Source organism: Carcharodon carcharias, chromosome 30 (assembly GCF_017639515.1).
Source record: "Carcharodon carcharias isolate sCarCar2 chromosome 30, sCarCar2.pri, whole genome shotgun sequence".
NCBI lineage: Eukaryota > Metazoa > Chordata > Chondrichthyes > Lamniformes > Lamnidae > Carcharodon > Carcharodon carcharias.
The window spans coordinates 35328209-35349068 of record NC_054496.1 but is presented as its reverse complement, the minus strand read 5'-3'; the positions used below and the strand labels follow the sequence as shown (position 1 = coordinate 35349068).

Here is a 20860-nt window from a genome sequence, read left to right as displayed (position 1 = left end):
TTGGGCTGACAAGTGGCAAGTAACATTTGCATCAGGCAATGACCATCTCCAACAAGTGAGAATCCAATCATCGCCCCTTGAAGTTCAATGGCATTACCATTACTGAATCCCCCACTATCAAAAACCTGGGGGTTACCATTGACCAGAAACTGGCCTAGTCATATAAATACTGTGGCTAGAAGACAAGTCAGAGGCTAGGAATCGTGTGACGAGTAATTCACCTCCTGACTCCCCCAAAGATTGTCCACCATCAACAAGGCACAAGTCAGGAGTGTGATGGAATACTCTCCACTTACCTAGATAAGTGCAGCTCCCACAACACTGAAGAAGCTGGACACTGTCCAGGACAAATCAGCCTGCTTGATTGGCAGCACATCCACAAACATTCACTCCCTCCACCACCAATGCACAGCAGCAGCAGTGTGTACCATCTACAAGATGCGCTGCAGGAATTCACCAAGGCTTTTTAGACAGCACCTCCCAAACCTGCAATCACTACCACCTAGAAGGACAAGGGCAGCAGATAGGTGAGAACAGCACCACCCGGAGGTTCCCCTCCAAGTAACTTACCATCCTGACTTGCAAATATATCACTGTTCCTTCACTGTTGCTGGGTCAAAACCCTGGAAACCCTTCCCTAACAGCACTGTGGGGGTACCTACACCACATGGACTGCAGTGGTTAGGAAGGCAGCTCACCACTACCTTCTCAAGGCAACTGGGGATGGGCAATAAATGCTGGCCCAGCCAGTGAAGCCCACATCCCGTGAATGAATAAACAAAAAAGTGACAGGACAGATAAAGAGCTGTTTCTAAAGCTTATAGTATTCTGGGCTTCATTAACAGGAGCATAGAGTACAAGAGCAGAGAAGTTATGAAGAACTTATATAGGGTACTGAATATGAATATGAACAACTAAGCATGAATACTTAGATGAACACTGGTTAGACCTGAGCTGGAACGTTGTGTACAGTTCTGGGCACCACACCATAGGAAGGATGTGAACCCATTGGAAAAAGTGCAGAAGAGGTTTATGAGAATGGTTCCAGGGATGAGACACATCAATTATGAGGAAAGATTGGAGAAGTTGGGACTGTTTTCCTTGAAGAGGAGAAAGCTAAGAGAAGACTTGGTGGAAGTTTTCAAAATCATGTGGGGCATGGACAGAGTAGATAGGGAGAAACTGTTCCCACTCGTAAATGGATCGCGAACCAGAGGGCACAGTTTTGAAGTGTTTTGCAAAAGGAGCAAATGCAAGGTGAGAAAAAACTTTTTCACACAGTGAGTAGTTAGGGTTTGGAATGCACTGCCTGGCAGTGTGGTGGAGGCAGGTTCAACTGAGGTATTCAAGAGGGCATTGGAAGATTGTTTCTATTTAAATAATGTGCAGGGTTATGGAGGAAAGGCAGGGGATTGGCACTAAGTTAAAATGCTCAGACAGCTGGTGCAGACACGATGGGCTGAATGGCCGCTGACACTGTAACAATTCTGTGACTCTGATTTGAACAGGAATAATGAAGAGGTGAGGTTTGGATGGCGGATGAGAATGCATTTAAGGACCTTGAGAAGGAATGGGGAATGTTAATAGGTCAATAGGATGGAGAGGTGAGGCTGTTTTGAAGAGGGGATGATAACAGCAGCTTTTGAGATGAGTGTAGCAATGTTTGAGGAGTTGGGGCTGTTGATATTGGCCAGTTGTAGACCAAAGAAATGTAGTTATGTAGTAAGGAGTTGGATTGAAGGTTGTCAAAGTACAAGTCAAGTAGTGGAGATGCATTTCATGGTGGTGAATTTGATGTGGGGGAAGGGTCTTTCTTTGACTTAAATTTTAAGACTAGGAGAATATGATTACGACGAAGAATTTTTAGATTTGGTTGAGCAGTAAGAGTGTTTGGACAGAAACTAAACCTGGCAGTGTCTGACTGAAGTTGTGTAAGTTTTTCCAACCAGTACCTGACTGACTGACCCCAGTGGATGTACAACATCTGGTCCTGTACAATCAATCTATTTCTAACTTGGAGAGTACACAGTGATAATGAATCATTTTGTCTTCGTTAAATTTTTAAATATTCTCTAATCTGCTGCTTGCAATGTCCATAACGTTGTAAGTTAGGTTTTGTGAGGTAAGGGCAGGATGGGGTGGGGCGGGAGAAGGTTATTGGGGGTTAGAATTGTCATTTTTTTTTAGTCAAAGGTATAAAAGTATAACTTGATGGAATCTATCTCTAGATATTCGATTTGTTCATTTACATATTGGCATTGAGATATCTTGGAGATTTACAGCATAGACAATGCATTTATCTTCCTTTGAGTGGCTGTTAATCTGATGTGGATGGGTATATTTGTCTAATGCTTGTTGTTTCTCTGTGTCTTCAAAGTAAGTTGATGGTACATTTGTGGCTAACATTATACAATCAGTTTATAAGCAGCAGGAACCCTGCACTAAATGAGGTTTCACTGTCTTAGGTGAACCCTTTGTTTCAATGGTTAGTGTAGTTTTGACATTTAAAGGAGGATAGTAAAAGTTTGAATTAATTTAAAAATACTTGGTTTACTCCAGTGCACTTGAGGTCCTGTTTAATCCCTGTCGGTTTATATGTCTTGGACTGATACAGATAAATATATATTATCAAATGGCAGCATGTGATATGTTTCAGTAAGCTGAATACAGTGTAAGGGTTCTCTGTCTGACCCTCTGTTTCACCACATTTATCTAGTTATTGAGTAGGTCAAAGTGCACTCCGGTTCGTAGAGATCCACTTATTGGGTGATCGCTGATACTGAATCCGAGTACAATATCTGCCAAATGTGCTTAAAGTACTCCAGTGGGCATCCTTAAATGATAAGTAATTAGATGCATTCCTTTCCTGAATTGTCCTGTGTCCAAAGGGAAGTGTGCTAGGTAATGCTTTGGATCAAAGCTTATCTTTGTGTTCTGAGTGTTTTTTTTGGTAATTCAGAATGGGCAGATGATTAATTAATGGGAGAACTTCAAAACAACTGTCCAGTTAAAAATAAGTCACTGATATCTCCAAGAATTCAAAGTGAGCTTTTTAGGACAGACTGTTTGATTTCAGCTGAAAGGCACTGTATGGATTTGTTATCATTTCAGCCTTTTAAAATTGCAATGTGGTGTAATTTTAACATCAGCTTGGAAGTTCCTTTCCTATCCAATCTGGAGTAAATGTATTTATTTGTTTTTGGCTCACTCCTGTTCTGAATAATTCAGTCTGCAGGTGCAGTCATTCTGGGGAAAAGCCAGAAGAAGCAGAAACCATTGGTCTCTTGAGCTGTCACCATTCAGCCGTTTGAATTCAGTCAGACTGACCACACCATCATTGTAATCCAAAATTGGAATACCCTTCTTTCCCCCTCCCCCACCATTTTCTCTAGACATGTTTGCTGAAGTGAAGGTGAGGCTTTTGATTTGACAGTTTTCTGCTCTGTCTCCTTTGCTCGAGGTGTTCACTTCTTGCTGGTATACTGATCCATAGATGATGATTGCCCTCAGTTATCTCGCCCACACAGCAGTTACTCACTCTGGTGAACCCTTGCAGTGAATGTCTGCAAGCGATTGCAGGACTGCTATGCGAGGGAAGAGGTGCTTCACTGCTAAAGATGATATGGTTAAGGCTCCTATCCACCTTTATAGCAGGGTGGGGTTGTGCCCTCCCAAATCTGGGGACTGCAGAAAATGTTGTGCCTCTGTCATTGTGCTGGCTGAGATTCCAGCCCCCCTGCATGTTTAAAGATAAATTATTGTGAATCTATTTAAATTGACTTTTGGCTGAAATCAGGAGCTCAGTGTGTTGGAGTTGTTGGATTGAACTGGCTTGCTCTCTCTTTGTGACAGCACAGCCACTTCATTGCATTAATCACTTAACAGAAGCTGTGTTACACATTCAGACTTTGAACCCAATTGGGTGTGAAATGGTGGAAATATGGAGGAGGCAGCATTAAGAAAAGCTCTGCAATAAAAGAACATCCATGCCTGTGATGGTACAAAACTGATTTTAATTCACTGCTGTGAGACAGTGTCACTCCTGCCTAGACTGCGCATGAATTACTTGCGCTTCAGTGTTTCACAACCTGATATCACGGGTACAGTGTCCTACATAGATCACACTCCAAAGCAGCTGTTCTTCAGCTTCTGTTAGCTGGATATGTGGAGGAGTTTTGCTGCTTCATGTTTGCCAACCTGAAAGTGACAGACTCTCAAAAGGTGGTTATTCTGAACTGCAGTATGAAATCTGCCTGTGAGTGAATTAACAAGCCTATTGCTTAGTCCCTGAAATGAAGAAACTGAAGTTTTATAGGTGTTGATTAAAATGGGGCTGCGGTATCTTTTTCTGTTTGTGTATTGCTAGCTGTCGTCATCCTGGTTGGTTTGTCAGAAATTGCAGCCTGATTACTGGAGCTTTATTGAATGTTACTTTTGGTACAGTAACGGTGGCATTTCATACAATTCTGTCTTTGACACAGTGCAGCATTTATATTGGTGCTATGGATTTTGGTGAGTTGAGAGGCCACTTTGAGTGTGAACTGGCAGTTTGTTGTGGGGGTGGCAGTGGGGGGAGAGAGACTTGATTGAGTGTGGCAGATTTCTGAAGACCTGTAAAATTGACCTGCATCTTTGAGCTGGTGCTGATTGGACAGCTCCTATGAATTTTCAGCCTTCACTGTACTTGCGGTGTTTTGACTTTGGGTTCGGCCCTGCCAAGCTATCCAAGAAAATGTCATTTCATTTGGAAAATTGGGAGATGGAAATGGACTCCTAGCTTTAGAAGCTGTTTCCTGTGAGGCTAGCATTGCACGAGCAGTTGCATCTGCTTGGGTAGGTTAATGGAGATGCTGGTTTTCATAGGCGAACATGGCGCTGTGATCGTACTTCCACCTAATTGAAGTTAAACAGGATGAATGCAAGTGAAAGCACTGGCTTCATTGCTTTGGCACTGAAATTGTTCCTACTTCTCCATGGGCCCAGCTTACTCTGCTGTGATTCTGAATATGTCGTTTGACTGTCCAGACAGTGGCAAGTGTTTGGATAGTTCCTTCACTTGTCACCACAATTTCCTGCAGTAAGAGTATCACTAAACTAGATGTTGAACTGAGAGAACCATACTGAACAAGGTCAGAGTAGACAGTGATGCGTATGAATGCTGGCGGGAAGTTACTGAGTCTATAAATAGTTATATTCACAAAGCAAGGAGCACTGACGAGCAAGCTCAGTACTTTGTGGGATTTGTTTGAACTTGCGATTTCCATTCGAGTGTGAATGTATTTCTCAGGGGGTGTGTCTGTCTGTGTGTGTCTGTCTGTGTGTGTCTGTCTGTGTGTGTGTGTCTGTCTGTGTGTGTCTGTCTGTGTGTGTCTGTCTGTGTGTGTCTGTCTGTGTGTGTGTGTCTGTGTGTGTCTGTGTGTGTCTGTGTGTGTCTGTGTGTGTCTGTGTGTGTCTGTGTGTGTCTGTGTCTGTCTGTGTCTGTCTGTGTGTGTCTGTGTGTGTCTGTGTCTGTCTGTGTCTGTCTGTGTCTGTCTGTGTCTGTCTGTGTCTCTGTGTGTGTGTCTCTGTGTGTGTGTCTCTGTGTGTGTCTCTGTCTGTGTGTCTCTGTCTGTGTGTCTCTGTCTGTGTGTCTCTGTCTGTGTGTCTGTCTGTGTGTCTGTGTCTGTGTGTGTGTCTGTCTGTGTGTCTGTGTCTGTCTGTGTGTCTGTGTCTGTCTGTGTGTCTGTGTGTCTGTCTGTGTGTCTGTGTGTCTGTCTGTGTGTCTGTCTGTGTGTGTCTGTGTGTGTCTGTCTGTGTGTGTCTGTGTCTGTCTGTGTGTCTGTCTGTGTGTCTGTCTGTGTGTCTGTCTGTGTGTCTGTCTGTGTGTGTCTGTCTGTGTGTGTCTGTCTGTGTGTGTCTGTCTGTGTGTGTCTGTCTGTGTGTGTGTGTCTGTCTGTGTGTGTGTGTCTGTCTGTGTGTGTGTCTGTCTGTGTGTGTGTCTGTCTGTGTCTGTGTCTGTGTCTGTGTCTGTGTCTGTCTGTGTCTGTGTCTGTCTGTGTCTGTGTCTGTCTGTGTCTGTCTGTCTCTGTCTGTGTCTGTCTCTGTGTGTGTGTCTGTCTCTGTGTGTGTGTCTGTCTCTGTGTGTGTGTCTGTCTCTGTCTGTCTCTGTCTCTGTCTGTCTCTGTCTGTGTCTGTCTGTCTGTGTCTGTCTGTCTGTCTGTGTCTGTCTGTGAGTACAATCCTACATAGATCACAGACCCAAATGCCTGAACACATTGAAACTTGCAGATTCGAATGTGCTCATAGGCAGTAAAGAAGCTCAGATACAAAAAAGCACTCAAACTAGATATATCTGGTGTTGCTGTTTTATTCCTGTAGTGCTTTGTGTGTAATTTCAACAACTTCATTATCCAAGTGCCCATTAAGTCTTGGGAATGAGGTGATCCTTATTGATGGTAGAGGCAGCACCTTAGTGCAAAAGACAAGGCTGGAGAATTTAGAAAAATCTTCAGCTGGAACTGCCAAGTGGATAATCCATTTCAGCCTCTTCCCGAGGTCCCCTGTATTACCGATGCCAGTCTTCAGACAATTTGATTCATTCCACATGATATCAAAAATGGCTGAGGGCACTGGATACAGCAAAGACTCTGGGCCCTGACAGCATCCTGGCTGCAGTACTGAAAACCTGTGCCCCAGAACTAACCATGCCTTTAATCAAGCTGTTTCAGTATAGCTACAACACTGGCATCTACCCAACAATGTGAAAACTTGATCGAGTCCCTGGAGAAATATTTGACAAAGGGGCATGACTGATATCCTGGGATATGCTATTTCCCAGACACTGGGGATAGATCAGTGAACATTTCCATGTTCTCTAGCTCTCCTTCTCAGCTTACTCTGATATTCAGGGTTTATTTTATCTGTGCAGTTTTTAAGTTTTATAGATTTGGGGAAAGGTTTCCCTCTGCCCTGGCCCACACCCCACCTCATCCTTCCAGAGCTCAAGTTTACCCAATCTCTTAGCTCACCCTATTAGCATTTCAGGACTTGTCTTGCTTTTCTGAGTATAGTTTCTAGTGGCTGTTTTTCAATTGCGTAGCACTCTTACTAGGCCGCAACCAGTCTATGTGGGGTCTGCCCAGTGGCACAGTTAGCGCATTGGCTTCCTCATCTATATTTATAGATGGATAAATATAGAATGATGCATGTTTTATATATTGTCTGTAGAGGCTCATTCCAAGCGCAACACAGTTAGTCCCATTCTCTCCCCATACCTCTGCAATTCTTTCTCCTTCAAGCATTTATTCAAATTGCTTTGGAAGGCTATAATTGAATTTGTATTTACCATCCTTTCAGGCACATTGACATTGTACGTTAAAGTGATGCCTGTAGTACTTCAAGGTCTGTCTGTGTTAATCCAGTTTGTTACTTATATTATTGACTTCTCAACTATCCATTTATCAATATCTGCTGATTTGAAATTGTCAGACTGCTTGTCCAACATTGAGTGCAGAAATTTCCTCGAGATGTTGGGTTAGAATTAGACTCAAGTCATTGTCTCCAGGTCCTCAGCACCAGCTCAGTTCACTCTCCACTGATTCCTTTCCTCTCCCTAGCAACTGACTGAGGCGAAACCAGATTATTTGCAATTGGTGTCATTTTTGACCCCGAGATGAACTTCCGACTGCACATCCACTTTGTCACTAAAACTGCCTGATTCCACCTCTGTAGGGTTGTGCGATTCTGTCTCACCTCAGCTCATTTGCTGCTGAAACTTCATTCATGCTATTGTTATACCGCTAGACTTGAATGTTCCTAATGCATTCCTGGTCGACCTCCTACTTTTACCTTTGGAAACGAGGTTATCCAAAACTCTGCTGCCCGTGTCCTAGCTTGCACTAAGTCCCATTCAGCCACCACCTCTGTGCTTGCTGCCCTACATTGGTTCCCAATTAAGCATTGACTCGATTTCCCATCCTTGTTTTCAGATCCCTGCATGGCTTCACGCACCCCCCCCCAACCCCCACCCCCCTGTCTAATCCCCTCCAGCCTATAACCTGAGATATCAGCGGTCTCCTAGCCCTGACATCTTGAGCAGCCCCCATATTAATTGCTCCATGCCTTCAGTTGTGGAATTGCTTAACTCTGGAATTCCCTCCTGAATTCTCTCTGCCTCCACTGTCTTTCCTACTCTTCAGATGCTGTCTAACACCTACCTCTTTGACCAAGCTTTTGAGCATCTGCTGTAAGATTGTTGTGGCTCAGTGTCAAATTTTCTTTGATGACACTTCTTTGAAGTGGCTTGAGATGTTTTTGTGTTAAAAATACGATATAAATGGTGTTGCCATGTGCCTTCCCAGTTCCATAACTGATCTAATTCACTTGTATCTTTCATCAATTACCTCACTGTCTAAATTGCTTTATTCTTTATTAATTTTTGTGGCAACAGCAAATTCTGACCAGCTTCTTATTTATTTTAGTTTTTAGGCCAGTTCTGCAGGTTAAAAACAATAGGAATGGAAGCACAAAATCCCATGGGACACTCCTGCCTTCCTCTTCCTGTTTGATCTATTAACTCATAATTGCTCTGTTCCTTATTTCAACTAGTTTCGTATCCAGTTACAGAGGCTAGGGAGATTTCCCAAGCAGGATGTTCCCCTTCCAGGTCCCCACTGACTGTTTCTGGGTTGTCCCAAGTATCCCCCCAGCTTGTCCCTCTGAATAAAGGGCTTCATTTTACTTGTAACTGACCTGTTTGTGACCTATTGTTGCCTGGATTAGTGTTGCAGGTCTTGTTCAATACGGGTGTATTTTGACTATTTCTGACCCTGCCACCCTCACCCCAGAGCTAACTGAATCTTTCATTAGAGTTGCTGGTTTTGTCCCTGGTTGTCTCCTCCTCAAGGCACATGCTGTTCACCCTTTGATCTGTATCTGTTGATCCATATCCAAGTTAACCGTAAGCCAGCCCCACCCCAATTTCTCGGGGGTCACGGACTATGAAACCCTTTAGGATGCTCTGTATGCTACAGAAATTGGTGAGTTGCTTTTATCCTTTACAGTTGACACCTGTAAGAAATATTCATATAACCTGGAGATATTTTGCTGTCTTTACTACACTGTTGTGCTCACTCTTGCGGATCGTCCCTCCCCCCGATTTGGCCATCTTGATTTTTTTTTTAAACTGACAGTATTTCTTCCTTAAGTTGTGCCTCTGAAGTACTCCTTCCAAAATGCTCAGCTTGAAATTGTTGCTGTAATAGTGTACAAACACTTAATATACAGGAATTTGGTAATGACACTATTCCTATGATGTTAGGAACATAGGAACAAGATGTTATAACTCCCGTAGAGACTAATAAATTTTTTTAAAAAAGGAATCCCCTTCACGTCAATGGAAAGAAAACCACTGGACAAGATTTCACCTTTTAAAGCTTTTACTGTAACAAGCCAACTAAAATCAACATAATTCAAACATAAATTAGCAAGTGAAGGATATTTAAAAATTAAGTAAATTTCACTTCAAGTAGCTGATATCACAAAAATACGCTTCACTGAGTTACAAGCACTTGTGTTACTTTGCACGTAAATGTGGTACCCTGTGCAATCTTAGTCTTTACAACTGTGCCTTCATTATACAAGATCTGTCAGTTCCCACACAATCATTTTAGCTTTTGTGTTGCATTCATCCACAGCTGTATTCTATCAGAAGTCACCAGAAATGGCTAACACCGACAAGGTGCTCAACTATAAAGCCCCTCTCATTTGGGTCACAACAGTCTTAATGGCACAGGACCCCAAGAGACCCCCTTATCCGACCCTTTTAAACAGTCTAGTGGGCTTGAGCAACATCGAAACGGCAGCAATGGGTCTGTCCAATCCACAATTCCTTGCTCTTCCTATCTTCAGTTCTTTTGTTCCTATATGTAACACACAGTAACACAGCCTCTGCTCTATTATCAGAGAATTGCTTCCGCACAAAGATCTGTTCTGAACTGCCAAACAGAAAACTGACTGAATTGGAGAGGCCCTTGCTTGTTTCCCCCCTCAAATTCTGGGTGTGTTCTGAAGTGCCAAACCAAAACACAAGCTCCAATTAGCTTTTTATTTATCCTTTGCTTTTTAGCTTTTCAATTCCATGGCAACCTTGGGTCAAATGGGCATTTCTTGGAACCTAATTATCATAATCAGGAAAACATTTTGCCCTGTTTTTCAGTATACTCCCCATTTCACCTTGGTCTTTAAGGGAATTTGGCACAACAAGAAAATACAGTCATCACATAGAGGAAAGCCACTCAGCCTCTCAAACCATTCAGTTATGCTTTGGCTACCTTTATCTCAAAAGACAGGACCACAATAATAGTTATTTCCAAGCTCTTTTTCATTAATGACCTAGTTCATGTGCACTCTCAAACCTCACATTATTCCTGAAGTGCAGTGCCCAGAATTGGGCACATTACTCCAGTTGAGACCAAGCAGGCGTTTTATGAAGGTTCATTATAACTTTGCGTTTGTACCCTGTGCCTTACAGAGAACCTAGAATTGATCATCTGGCTATTATCATTTCAGTTTGTGAAATTCTGCTTGGTGCAGATTGACTGCCATGGCTGTGTTTACCTGCAGTACAACAGTGACCACATCAAACGTATTTCATTAGCATTTGAGGTGACATGAAGACATGAGAGGCTTTCTGTAGATGAAAGTTCATTATTTCTACTTCGTATTTTAATTGTTATAAATTAAGCAGTGAAATAATATAAACTAATGAACTCACGTGAATTGTCAACATGTAAATTGATCAAATTGTTGAACAATCAACCACTTATGCAAACATGACTCAGGAAGAGAAACCGTGTATATGGTGGGAAAAGCAATGTTATTACATGAATCACATACTTGTATTTGTTGAACCGGTTTTCTGCTATTAACTGGGTCATATGCTTTCCACAAGGTTTAAAATCAATAGTGAGTTTGGCGGTTCCCACCTAAAACTGTTTCCTTTCAAGCCAAAGCTGCCTCAGTTGTTTCATTCCACTCAGCTGTCTCCTAGGTTTCAGCGCATCTACACTGAGTGTATTGATTTGTCTTTGCCTGGGAATATATTCAGTTGAAGGGCTTAAATATTGATGGAGCTGAGCTTTGTTCTTGTGATTTAAAAAAAAATGTTATCAGATTCCCTCACTGAGCTTAGAATGTTTTGAATGTCTGCTCGCCTTTCATTAATAGATAGTGGATCACAGAATCTTCACTCTGTTAGCGTAGTATCCACAAAGATATGAGATGTCCCTTGACGAAAACATCTGAAAATACAATGTCAGGTCACTGAAGACTGGGACTCATCATCACATTTCTAAACTCAGCATGTCATCCAGGAGGAATTATTTCAAAGCACTGAGATTGTTCAGTAGTGTAGATGAGGTGAATGACTGGACCAGATCTTTTGGGCCTTGATTTACTGGGCACGGGGGAGAGGAGTTATGGAGGGAACCAGAGGTCTGACTGTCCTAAATGCAAAAACAAAAGGGCTTTCCTTGTGAGGAAGCAGCTAGATTGATGAGCTTGCCTGTGTCTTGGGAGGGGAAGCTTTCAGAAAAGGGCGCAGCCCAGGATCAGTTTTTTTGGAGGGGTGATTGGGTGCGGGGAGAAGATGCATGGTAGAAGGGGGATGAGGTGTTTATGGGGGAAGGGGATGTTCAGGGATTGGAGGTGAATTTGAGATTGAGGTGAAAGTTGGAGTTGCTGAGGGCCAGCAACCATTGGGTTTTGGGTAATGGGGTGGGGGGGGTGTTGCGTTTCTGGGGTGTAGGAAGGAGATTGTTGAATTAGGACTGGAGGGGGTTCGGGGGGAGGTTTGGGTGAGTTTACAGATTTGGTTGCTGAACCTGCAAGAAGCATTCCTGCTCTTGGTCTGCAAGTAGTTCCGTAAAGGCACTTACCTTCTGGATTCCAACTTTCTCACCTTTTATCTGCCAGGCTTCCTGAGGCCTGGGACACCCGGCCCTGGGAGCTTGGAAACAGAAACACTGTTCAAATGAAAGCACAAAGCCTCCTTGGAGGATTTAAATGAGTGTACCGCCTCCTGAGAAACAGTTTTGTTGCCTGCCTTTAGTTCACCTTTGCAAAAACTGGATGTGGGCGGGAAGTGGCAGGTTGGGTTTGTGTTTCAGATTTTTAACCTTATAACCTCTCTCCTGGCCCAGACCCACCCGTTTTTAGCAGTTGAGGTTTTAGTGGAACCTCTGGCGATGTAGCACTCGACCTTCAGGCCTGCACTGGATTATCAGCTTAGATAAACTCTTTGTGAAACCTGGTGACTAAAGCCAGAGTACAGCAAACTGAACCAAACTGGCATTTGGCTGGACATCACTGTTGTAGGTGTTGACCTTTTTTAACCCTTTGCTAACTGATATCAAATTGTGATCTTACAGTACATACAGAAATCCAGCTCGAGATTTAAAGAAATGCTGGACTGTATGATGACTGTGCTGATCCCAAACCTAATGGTTGTAGTTTGTGTCATGCTGCTTTGTGTAATGCTTTCTGGACATGGCTTTTAAATATTTATGTCGTTATCATTGTGGTAAGTATTGTATTTACAGCTTAGATATTGTAGAATATGTGCAGGTGGCAGTGAAATATTATTCAGCCTGGCTGGAACTTTCAAATGATTTTATTATTCGATTAACCAAATTGAAAGTGAACAAGGGACCACATTTCAAGGGAGGAAGCTGATATTTATATTTAAAATGATCTTGGACTGAGTTTTGGAACTAGGAAGTTAATTGATCTCTGCACCCAGTTATCAGATTGTTTGCTTGAATTGTAAAGGAAGTTTTCAACAAAGATGTGGGCCTCCGAGCAAAGGCTGAGCATCCTGATAGGTAAAGCTAGCAGCGCTGGTCTGGAAGGGGCATTGTTTTTCCATGTGGAGCTAATGCCTTGTTATTTTCCCCATTATTCCTTAATATGGTTTTGAGATGCGTATATTTCATCCTGGGTATACTGTACTGAGTATTGAATGAAGGATCTTGTAAAAATCCCTTCCCTTAACAATGCGTACAATGAGGGAGCCCAGGACTCGAGTTATGGAACTTGCGGCCTTACTGACTGCTGCCTTTCTAACCCTTGCTGATGGAGTGCAGTACGATGGCCTGACAGGTGTCATTTTCAGACTTTGCAGAATAGGTCATTGTGACCAAAGGAGCTTCACTGTGCAGCTAATCTTCAAAGTAGGCACAGGTCAGAAAGTCACACAGCAACTTTATTTTAACTCAGTTTGTGAATGAGCTCCATTTTTGCAGGATGAGGGGCTGTTGGTCTTTCCTGTATTTATCGGTCAGGCACAACATCAGCTTAAAAGAAGAAGAAAAACATGCATTTATATATAGTCCTTTTCACAACCACTGGATGCCTCAAAGTGCTTTACAGCCAATGAAGTACTTGCAAAGTGTAGTCACTGCTATATTGTTGGAAACTTCCTTTCGAGTAAACTTGACAGCTAAAGAATGGAAACAATTTTCCAAATTTGGCTGGAAAAATATCAGCGAGTTCCTGTCCACACCATTATTATTGTGCAATTCGGTTGAGGGGGTGAAGAGAGAAGTCTTGAGTTCAATCTCTATAATTTACTAACAGATTTAAGCTGCTGTGCCATTTTGCCTCCTGCAAACGGCATCTTGCCCTTGGCCCCCCTGTTATCTTTAAGAACTTGCTAAATTGGCATGTTGGTTGCCCACTAAACTCACCGCCAAAAGTTAGGGCTCAGAGTGTAAGTACCCTTTTAACGACCTGATGATTGTTAATGCAATTCACACCCCAGACCTGAAAGGCAGCAATTTAAATTGTTGAGTCGCATTCCTGCATGTAACAAAGTCCAGTAGAGCACAGGGTGAGTTCATTCAGCACATTAATTCTAAGCTGGCCTTTTCAAAGAGGCAATCAATCCAGTGAGGCCCACTCACCTGCTCTTTATCTATATCCCTGCATCTGCCTTGGCCCCTTTTGCTTGTAGATGAGGGTGATGATGCCTTTCCTCATGGATTCTGACATGCTGCCAGCCAGGAGCATACTCTCATACACTTCTAGCAGGCCTGAGCTGATCCAGTCCCACAGAGCCGAATACAACTCCAACGGCAAGCCGTCGCTTCCGGGAGTTTTACTCTTCTTGAAGAACTCAAGGGCCTTAGTCAGTTCGTCAGCAGTTAGTGGTTTGTCCGGGCTCTCCTTTGTTCTGTCATCTAAAACCTCCATGATAGAGGAAAGGAAGGACTGGGAGGCTGTGCTGTCTGTGGGCTTCACGTCATACAATCCGGCATAAAAGGATTTGCTGATCCTCAAAATGTCAGACTGCGATGACTTTACTGAGCTGTCTTCTTCCTTCAGGCTACTGATCACAGAGCTCTCTCTGTGTACCTTTTGGAAGAAGACACGTGAGCACGCCTCATCCTGCTCCACGGAGCGGACTCTGGAAACGGAAGATGATCTTGGAGGCCTCCGAGGCAAAGAGCGAGGCTTGCTGGCTCTTCACCTCTTGGAGTTCCTCCTTGACATCGACCCCCATCGACTGCAGCCGGAGCAGATTCTGCATGTTTTTCTGAAGTCGGGACATTTCCCTCTGTTCCATTATAGCTTTCTGGGTGCCTTTGAGGATGAACAACCTCTTGATGTTTCCCTTGATCGCTTCCCACCAGTGTGTCAGGGACTCAAAGAGGGGTTTCACGGTTCTCCAACCTTTGTAATCTCTCTTGAGTTCCTCAATGTTCTCTGGGGTCAGCAGTTGCAAGTGTAGCTTCCATGGCCCCCCTGCCCACCCTCAGGTCTTCCTCTAAGTGGCCCTCAGCCAGTAGGAGGCAGTGGTCAGAGAAGAACACCGGCTTGACATCGGTGGATCTGACTGCGAATGCACGGGACACAAACAGGAAGCCTACCCTGGAACGGATGGACTTGTCTGGCTGCGACCAGGTGTATCTATTGTATCCATGCTGCTATTGTCAACTTTATCACCTGAGCTTCAATTTTGCCAGAAGTCCAATATGTAGCATTTTATCAAACACCTTTTGAAAATGCTGAAGTCATTCTGAAATTTATTTTTCCCTTTTGGTCCATTTTACACCCTCTATGCATCAGTCTTTCATTTCACCTTTGACTTTCATTTTTCATTCCTTTTCCTAATTTGATTCTCATTCAGTCTCTTTTCTGTTCCCCTGTTACCTAATCTTTAAATCTCACTGTTTAAGGAAATAGCCTATTAGTCTGCTTGTTCCCTGAGATCCCAGGTGCCCCATTGCCCTCACACTTCCAGTGACTTAGCTTCAAGCTGACAGGAATCTTTACTGACACACACTGCGGGATGTCCTACAACACCCTGCCCCCGCTGTTGCTGATACTTTATTTCTCTTTCGCTGAGAGTATATCTAGTCGCTTGGCAGTACAGACCTTGAGTATTGCTGAAAAAAGATGTGCTGTTGAAGCTTTTCGTCCTGCACTCATCAGGACAGGTTTGCTAGAATACCAAATCTCACAGGAACAACAACGTAATGGGACATGAGAAGAGAGTGCTGATTGTTTAGCAAGAGGACTGAGTGAGGGAGGCATTGTTATGGAGAATGCACCAGAGATCAGTTAACTGCTAAGCTTTTGTTTAAATTCAAACCAGGCAGGTCGACACTGGTCAAGGCATTGCCATGGGGAATGAACAAGGGAATGGCTGTCCCTCAAGCTTTCCTTTAGGTTAAAAAGGCGCAATACGTGACCATGCTCGTTCTGTTTGCAAAGGACAAGGCCTTTTGTGTGAATATGTAGCTTGCAGCATATATAAGTGAGCCAACCGGCTCAAAAATATTGTGCTGTAAATGGATGAGACCAAAATAGCATGGATACTGATAGGACTAGCTTCATCGAGGGCTCTGAATAAACATGGCGCAAAGTGATTAGCAACAATCAAATGTTGTTTTCTTTTAAATAACTGGATAATTATTTGCCCTAACTACCTGTGCAATTTCTTCCCACCATACTCTGCAGTTAGGTAATCAGGTAGTCAAACATGTTGCATATGTGTGTAGCACAAGCGCAGCAGATTGTTTCCCCTGCCTAAAACTTGCTGGTGGGGGATGTGGGTGTGTATACAATCCTGTCCAACCGCTGCTTGGGAGGGGTGTGTACACCACTCTCCCTATCCCTGCCGGCGAGGGAGTTGGACCAGGTTTGAGCCAATGATCCCATGGGGCTAATTTGAAGATGACAAGGGAAGTCCTTCCCTAACTATTAATTATCCTTCAGGCGACATCACAGGAACAGTTTACCTGGTGATTATCCCGTTGCTGTCTGCAAATTAGCTGCTGTGTTTCCTGCATCATAACAGTGACCGCACTTTAAAACACTTCATTGGCTGCAAAGCACTTTGAGAGTTCTGCTGGTCCTGGATAGTGCTGTCTTTTCATGGCACTGAATCCTGCAGCTGGTTTTGACCTGCAACCCGCTCCCTAGTTATTCCTCTCTGTGCATAGTGCATCACATTCTTTCAGAACAGACCAAAGGGCTATTCTTCTAGTTCTAGTCTTCACGCTAAGATTAATATGATGTGCCACCAAAGAACATTCCACTTAACGTGGGGACGAACCAAATACACCAGAAAAGGCAGGGGGTGCTAAACCCAGCCTTGCATCTTACACTGACCTCTGTCATGTGGATTGTCCAGGCTTTGTGATGCAGCATGTACCTGTGACCAGTGCAATCACCCATGCAGCCATGCTTTCAGTGTACAGACTATTGCCTCCTGACCTGACTTGTACAAAAATGGAGAGTGGATGTTTAATTTGTGTGAAGGACCTGCCTTGGGAGCAGCTTGCAGTCTTCAGATCTGCTGGCAACTTCTTTTCTTCCTACATGATGAGCTTTAAACCCCGTCAGAAATAAATTAAGGTATGTTTTCTACGGCATGACTTTCTTGGAAAGGTGCAGTTAACCGTCAAAGGCTCTATTCCCAATCGCCTACTTTGCCTGAATGCCCCCTCTTTTAAATACTCCAAATGAATGGGCGTTTTTTTAGCACCTGCTCTTCCTTTCTCTCTGCTCCTGAATCACAGCTCCACTGGTCAAAGTATTGGTTCAAAGTGATTGATGCAGCTACCAGGATGCGGATTAAAGAACCAATGTCAGTCATTCACCCTTCTTTCCCCCCCGCCCCCCCTGCGAGCCTATTCCACTGTTAAGTTAGATCACGCCTGCTCTGTACTTAATCTCCATGTACCTGCCCCTGATACTCTGACTGACCTAATACACCTCTAACGATTGCTGTCTTCAAAATTTCGTTTGAGCCCCAGAATCCCCAGCCTTTTGGGGAGAGGGTTCCAGATTTCCACCGACATTTATGGGGGAAGGAAGTGCTTCCTGATTTCACTCCTGCTGCTATAATTTTAATGTTGTTCCTCCTTGTTCTGGACTCCCTCACCAGAGGAAATAATTTCACCATTCTGCCCTATCGAATGTTTTTATCATTTGAAATGTCTCGGTTAGATTGCCCCAAGGTCATACAACCTGTTCTCTTAATTTAACCCATTAAGTCCCTATGCCATTGTACTGAATCTGTGCTACGCCCCTTCCTGAAGTATGTTGCTAACAGAATGCGGATTCCCAATGGGACTTCAATCACAACTCAATCCACCACTTTATATTACAACCCTCTCGAGAAAGAGGCCAATACTCCATTGGCCATTTTGATTGCTTTTTGTTCTCATGCTGTAGTTTTAGTGACTTGTATTCATGAACGCCAAAATCCCTTTGCTTGTACACAGTTCCTGTTCTCAAGTCATTAAAAAACAATCCAATTTTAGTCTCTACCATCCACAGATACTGCCTTATATAGGAATGGCTTCTCTAATCAGGTTCCATGTTTTGGAACAATTATTGCATGGTCCCTTTGATGGTGTTTCTGTGGCCAGGAACTCTGGCTGTGTGGCTCTGGCTCTTGGTATAAGTCTATCTTTTGCCATAGCGGCACAATACATTGCACTCTTGCCTTGTGCCAGCTCAACATGCAATTCGCGGTGTAACGGTTTAGGCCCATTTGCTAAACTTGCTGTAATTCTGTTGTCAGCTGGCTGACCTTTTTCCTGGGTGTAGCCTTCCAGCAAATGGAGTCAGGGCTGGAAAAAGGACCAAGTGTAATCTGGGCAAAAAAAACTTGGACTGGAAGTAACAAAAATACATCACTTAACCAGCAATGGAATGGGTAGTGTGCGCCTTGTTGATACAAATAGACTAGGCCACATCAATATTGCAAGAATGCCTGAAGGCAATGGCTGTACTACTTGTGCAATGAAAGTACTGAAAAATGTTCAACACTTTATTCGATGAAAGCTGCAAGCTTCAGTGCATTAATATTTAAAATTGGTTCACTTTGCACTTGTTATGAAAGACTTCAAAATAGTTCACCCCCACATGGCTATTTTCAAATCCACGTGTGCTGGCACCCAGCAGTAATAGTAACTGCACCAATTCAGGGGACTCTTTTGCAGTCATGGATAAGGGAAAATGAGGCAGAAGTTGCCGGCTTTAAATGGTGGCCAATGCTCCGTAATCACACTCCTGCCTGTGTGAGTGAGTCAGAAAGCTGTGCTTTTAAACCCCACTCTAGGACTTGAGCATATAATCCAGGATGACCCTTTGGGGCAGTACTGAGGGAGTGCTGCACAGGCAGAGGTGCTGTCTTTCAGATGAGATGTTAAACTGAGGCTCTGCCCTCTCAGATGGATGTAAAAGAACCCATGGCAGTATTCAAAGAAGAACAGGTATCAGGAGCCAATATTTATACCGCATCCGAGGCAAAGCCGATGACCTGGCCATTAACTGCTGTTTGAGAGACCTTGCCATGTACAAATTGGCTGCTGCCTTCCCTGCGTTATAACATTGACTACAGTTCACAAATAGTTTCAATGGATGTAAAACACTTGATTGTCCTGAGGTTGTGCAAGGCATTATATAAATGTAGGTCTTCTTTATTTACTTGCCTGGTCTAGTTGAGGAAAGAAATCTGTTAACTTGACTAATTTTGGTGTGGAGTGCATCTCTTTTACTTTGGTGTAAACTAGTATATACTAGAGATTAATTTGATGGTTGTCAATGTTAAGCTCTCTATTCTCCATCTCTCCTAGATAATATAAATTTTGCTGGCAAACAGTGCTTTACCTTCTGATGGATGAAGACCCTAACACTGCAAAGCCTTGTCCCCATGGCGAGCCCTGCAGTCAGTCCTGATTCTTCCTCCTCTGATAACCTCAGTCCAGATGAGCTGGAACTACTGGCGAAGTTGGAGGAGCAAAACAGGTGAGGGTTGTTTGTAGGAGAACACAAGGTGGGTGACATTGTAGCATGGGACCTTCCAATGCTGCAGTTTAAACAGAGCTGTGTTTTCTGAATTAGGACTTAGCTGGGCTCACTATTTGGTTCAAGTCTGTGGCTTGAATCTTTATTTCTTCTAAACCTGTTCTTGATTAAAAAGCATGGAATAAAAGGGCAGTTTGGTCACTCCAGTGAATCTGAGGATTGTTTCTTTGCCACGGTAGGTGTTTTGCTATCCCCTGTGGTAGCCCTATTAGCTTGTGTGCTGAAAGATTTTCTTTATCAGAATGATATGCGAGCTATGATTGCAGTATCTTTCCTGTTCATAATTTTTGGTGCATTTCCTTCGAAGTTTATTATACCAGTGAGGGTAACCTGCAGTAAAGGCATCCGCTGTCTCCATTCTGTGATTTGTAGCGTGATTCTGTTCGCTGATTATTTTCTAGCGGTGAAGTACAATTTGCAACATTTAATGTTGCTTTGCAGTCATAAAATGTCAAGGACTTTATTTTGGCATTTTGTTTTGCAATTCTTAGTGTGAAAGTCTGCTATTATCCTAAATTAAATTATTTTCCATAAGACAGTCAGGAAAAGAATCCTCCAGAGCTCGGTACAGTGTGTGTCTTGGAGATGCACTGTACACTGTTGTGCAACAGGAACATATGAGCACACGGATTAGGAGCAGGAGTAGGCCATTCGACCCCTCAAGCCTGCTCTGCCATTCAACAAGATCATGGCTGATCTGATTGTGGCCTCAACTCTACACTACACCTACCTCCCGATAGCCTTAGTTACTGACTAGCAAGGGAGTCAATCTACTTCTGCCTTAAAAGTATTCAATGACTGTGCCTCCGCTGCTCTCTGGGGAAGAGTTCTGAAGCCTCATGACCCCTTGAAAGAAAAAAAAATTCTTCTCACCTCCGTCTTATAAGGGCGACTCCTTATTTTTAAACTGTGTCCCCGACTTCTAGTCTCTCTCACAAGGGAAAAAACATCCTTTCAGCATCCACTCTGTCAAGTCCTCTCAGAACCTGGTGTTTCAATAAGATCACCTCTTGTTGTTCTGAACTCCAATGGATACATCCAGCCTGTCCAACTATTCCTCATCAGATAGCCTCCCCCATCCCACTCAGTCGAGTGAGCCTTCTCTAAGATGCGTCTAATGCATTTATGTCCTTAAATAAGTAAACCAAAACTGTCCACAGTACTCTAGATATGGTCACATGAATGCCCTGTACACCTCTAGCAAAATAATCCACACTTTTATATTCTATTCCCCTTGCAATAAACAACATTCCATTTGCCTTCTTAATCACTTGCTGTACCTGCGTGATAACTTCTTGTGATTCATGTAGCAGGACACCCAGATCCCCTCTGCGTTGCAGAGTTCTGCAATCTCTCTCCATTTAAATAATATGCTGCTTTTATTATCCTTCATGCCAAAGTGGACAAGTTCACATTATCCCGCCTTATACCTCAAAGGAGAGTTTACCTCATAATCATTCTTATGTCATGAACTGAGACATGTTGCTAAGTACCATCT

General features: G+C 43.4%; 1 protein-coding gene across 6 annotated transcripts in view; it reads left to right on the top strand.

Moving 5' to 3' along the window:
- Positions 1–20860, top strand: part of LOC121271280 (EVI5-like protein) — a 410054-nt gene that overhangs the window by 147746 nt on the left and 241448 nt on the right. For all 6 annotated transcript variants that reach the window (XM_041177135.1, XM_041177134.1, XM_041177131.1 and 3 more), the window contains exon 3: positions 19131–19302. Coding sequence is in view for 5 of the 6 variants with exons in the window: in XM_041177134.1 (XP_041033068.1) it covers positions 19175–19302 (128 nt within the window). In the remaining variant the exon portion in view is untranslated. The remainder of the gene's footprint in view (positions 1–19130; positions 19303–20860) is intronic.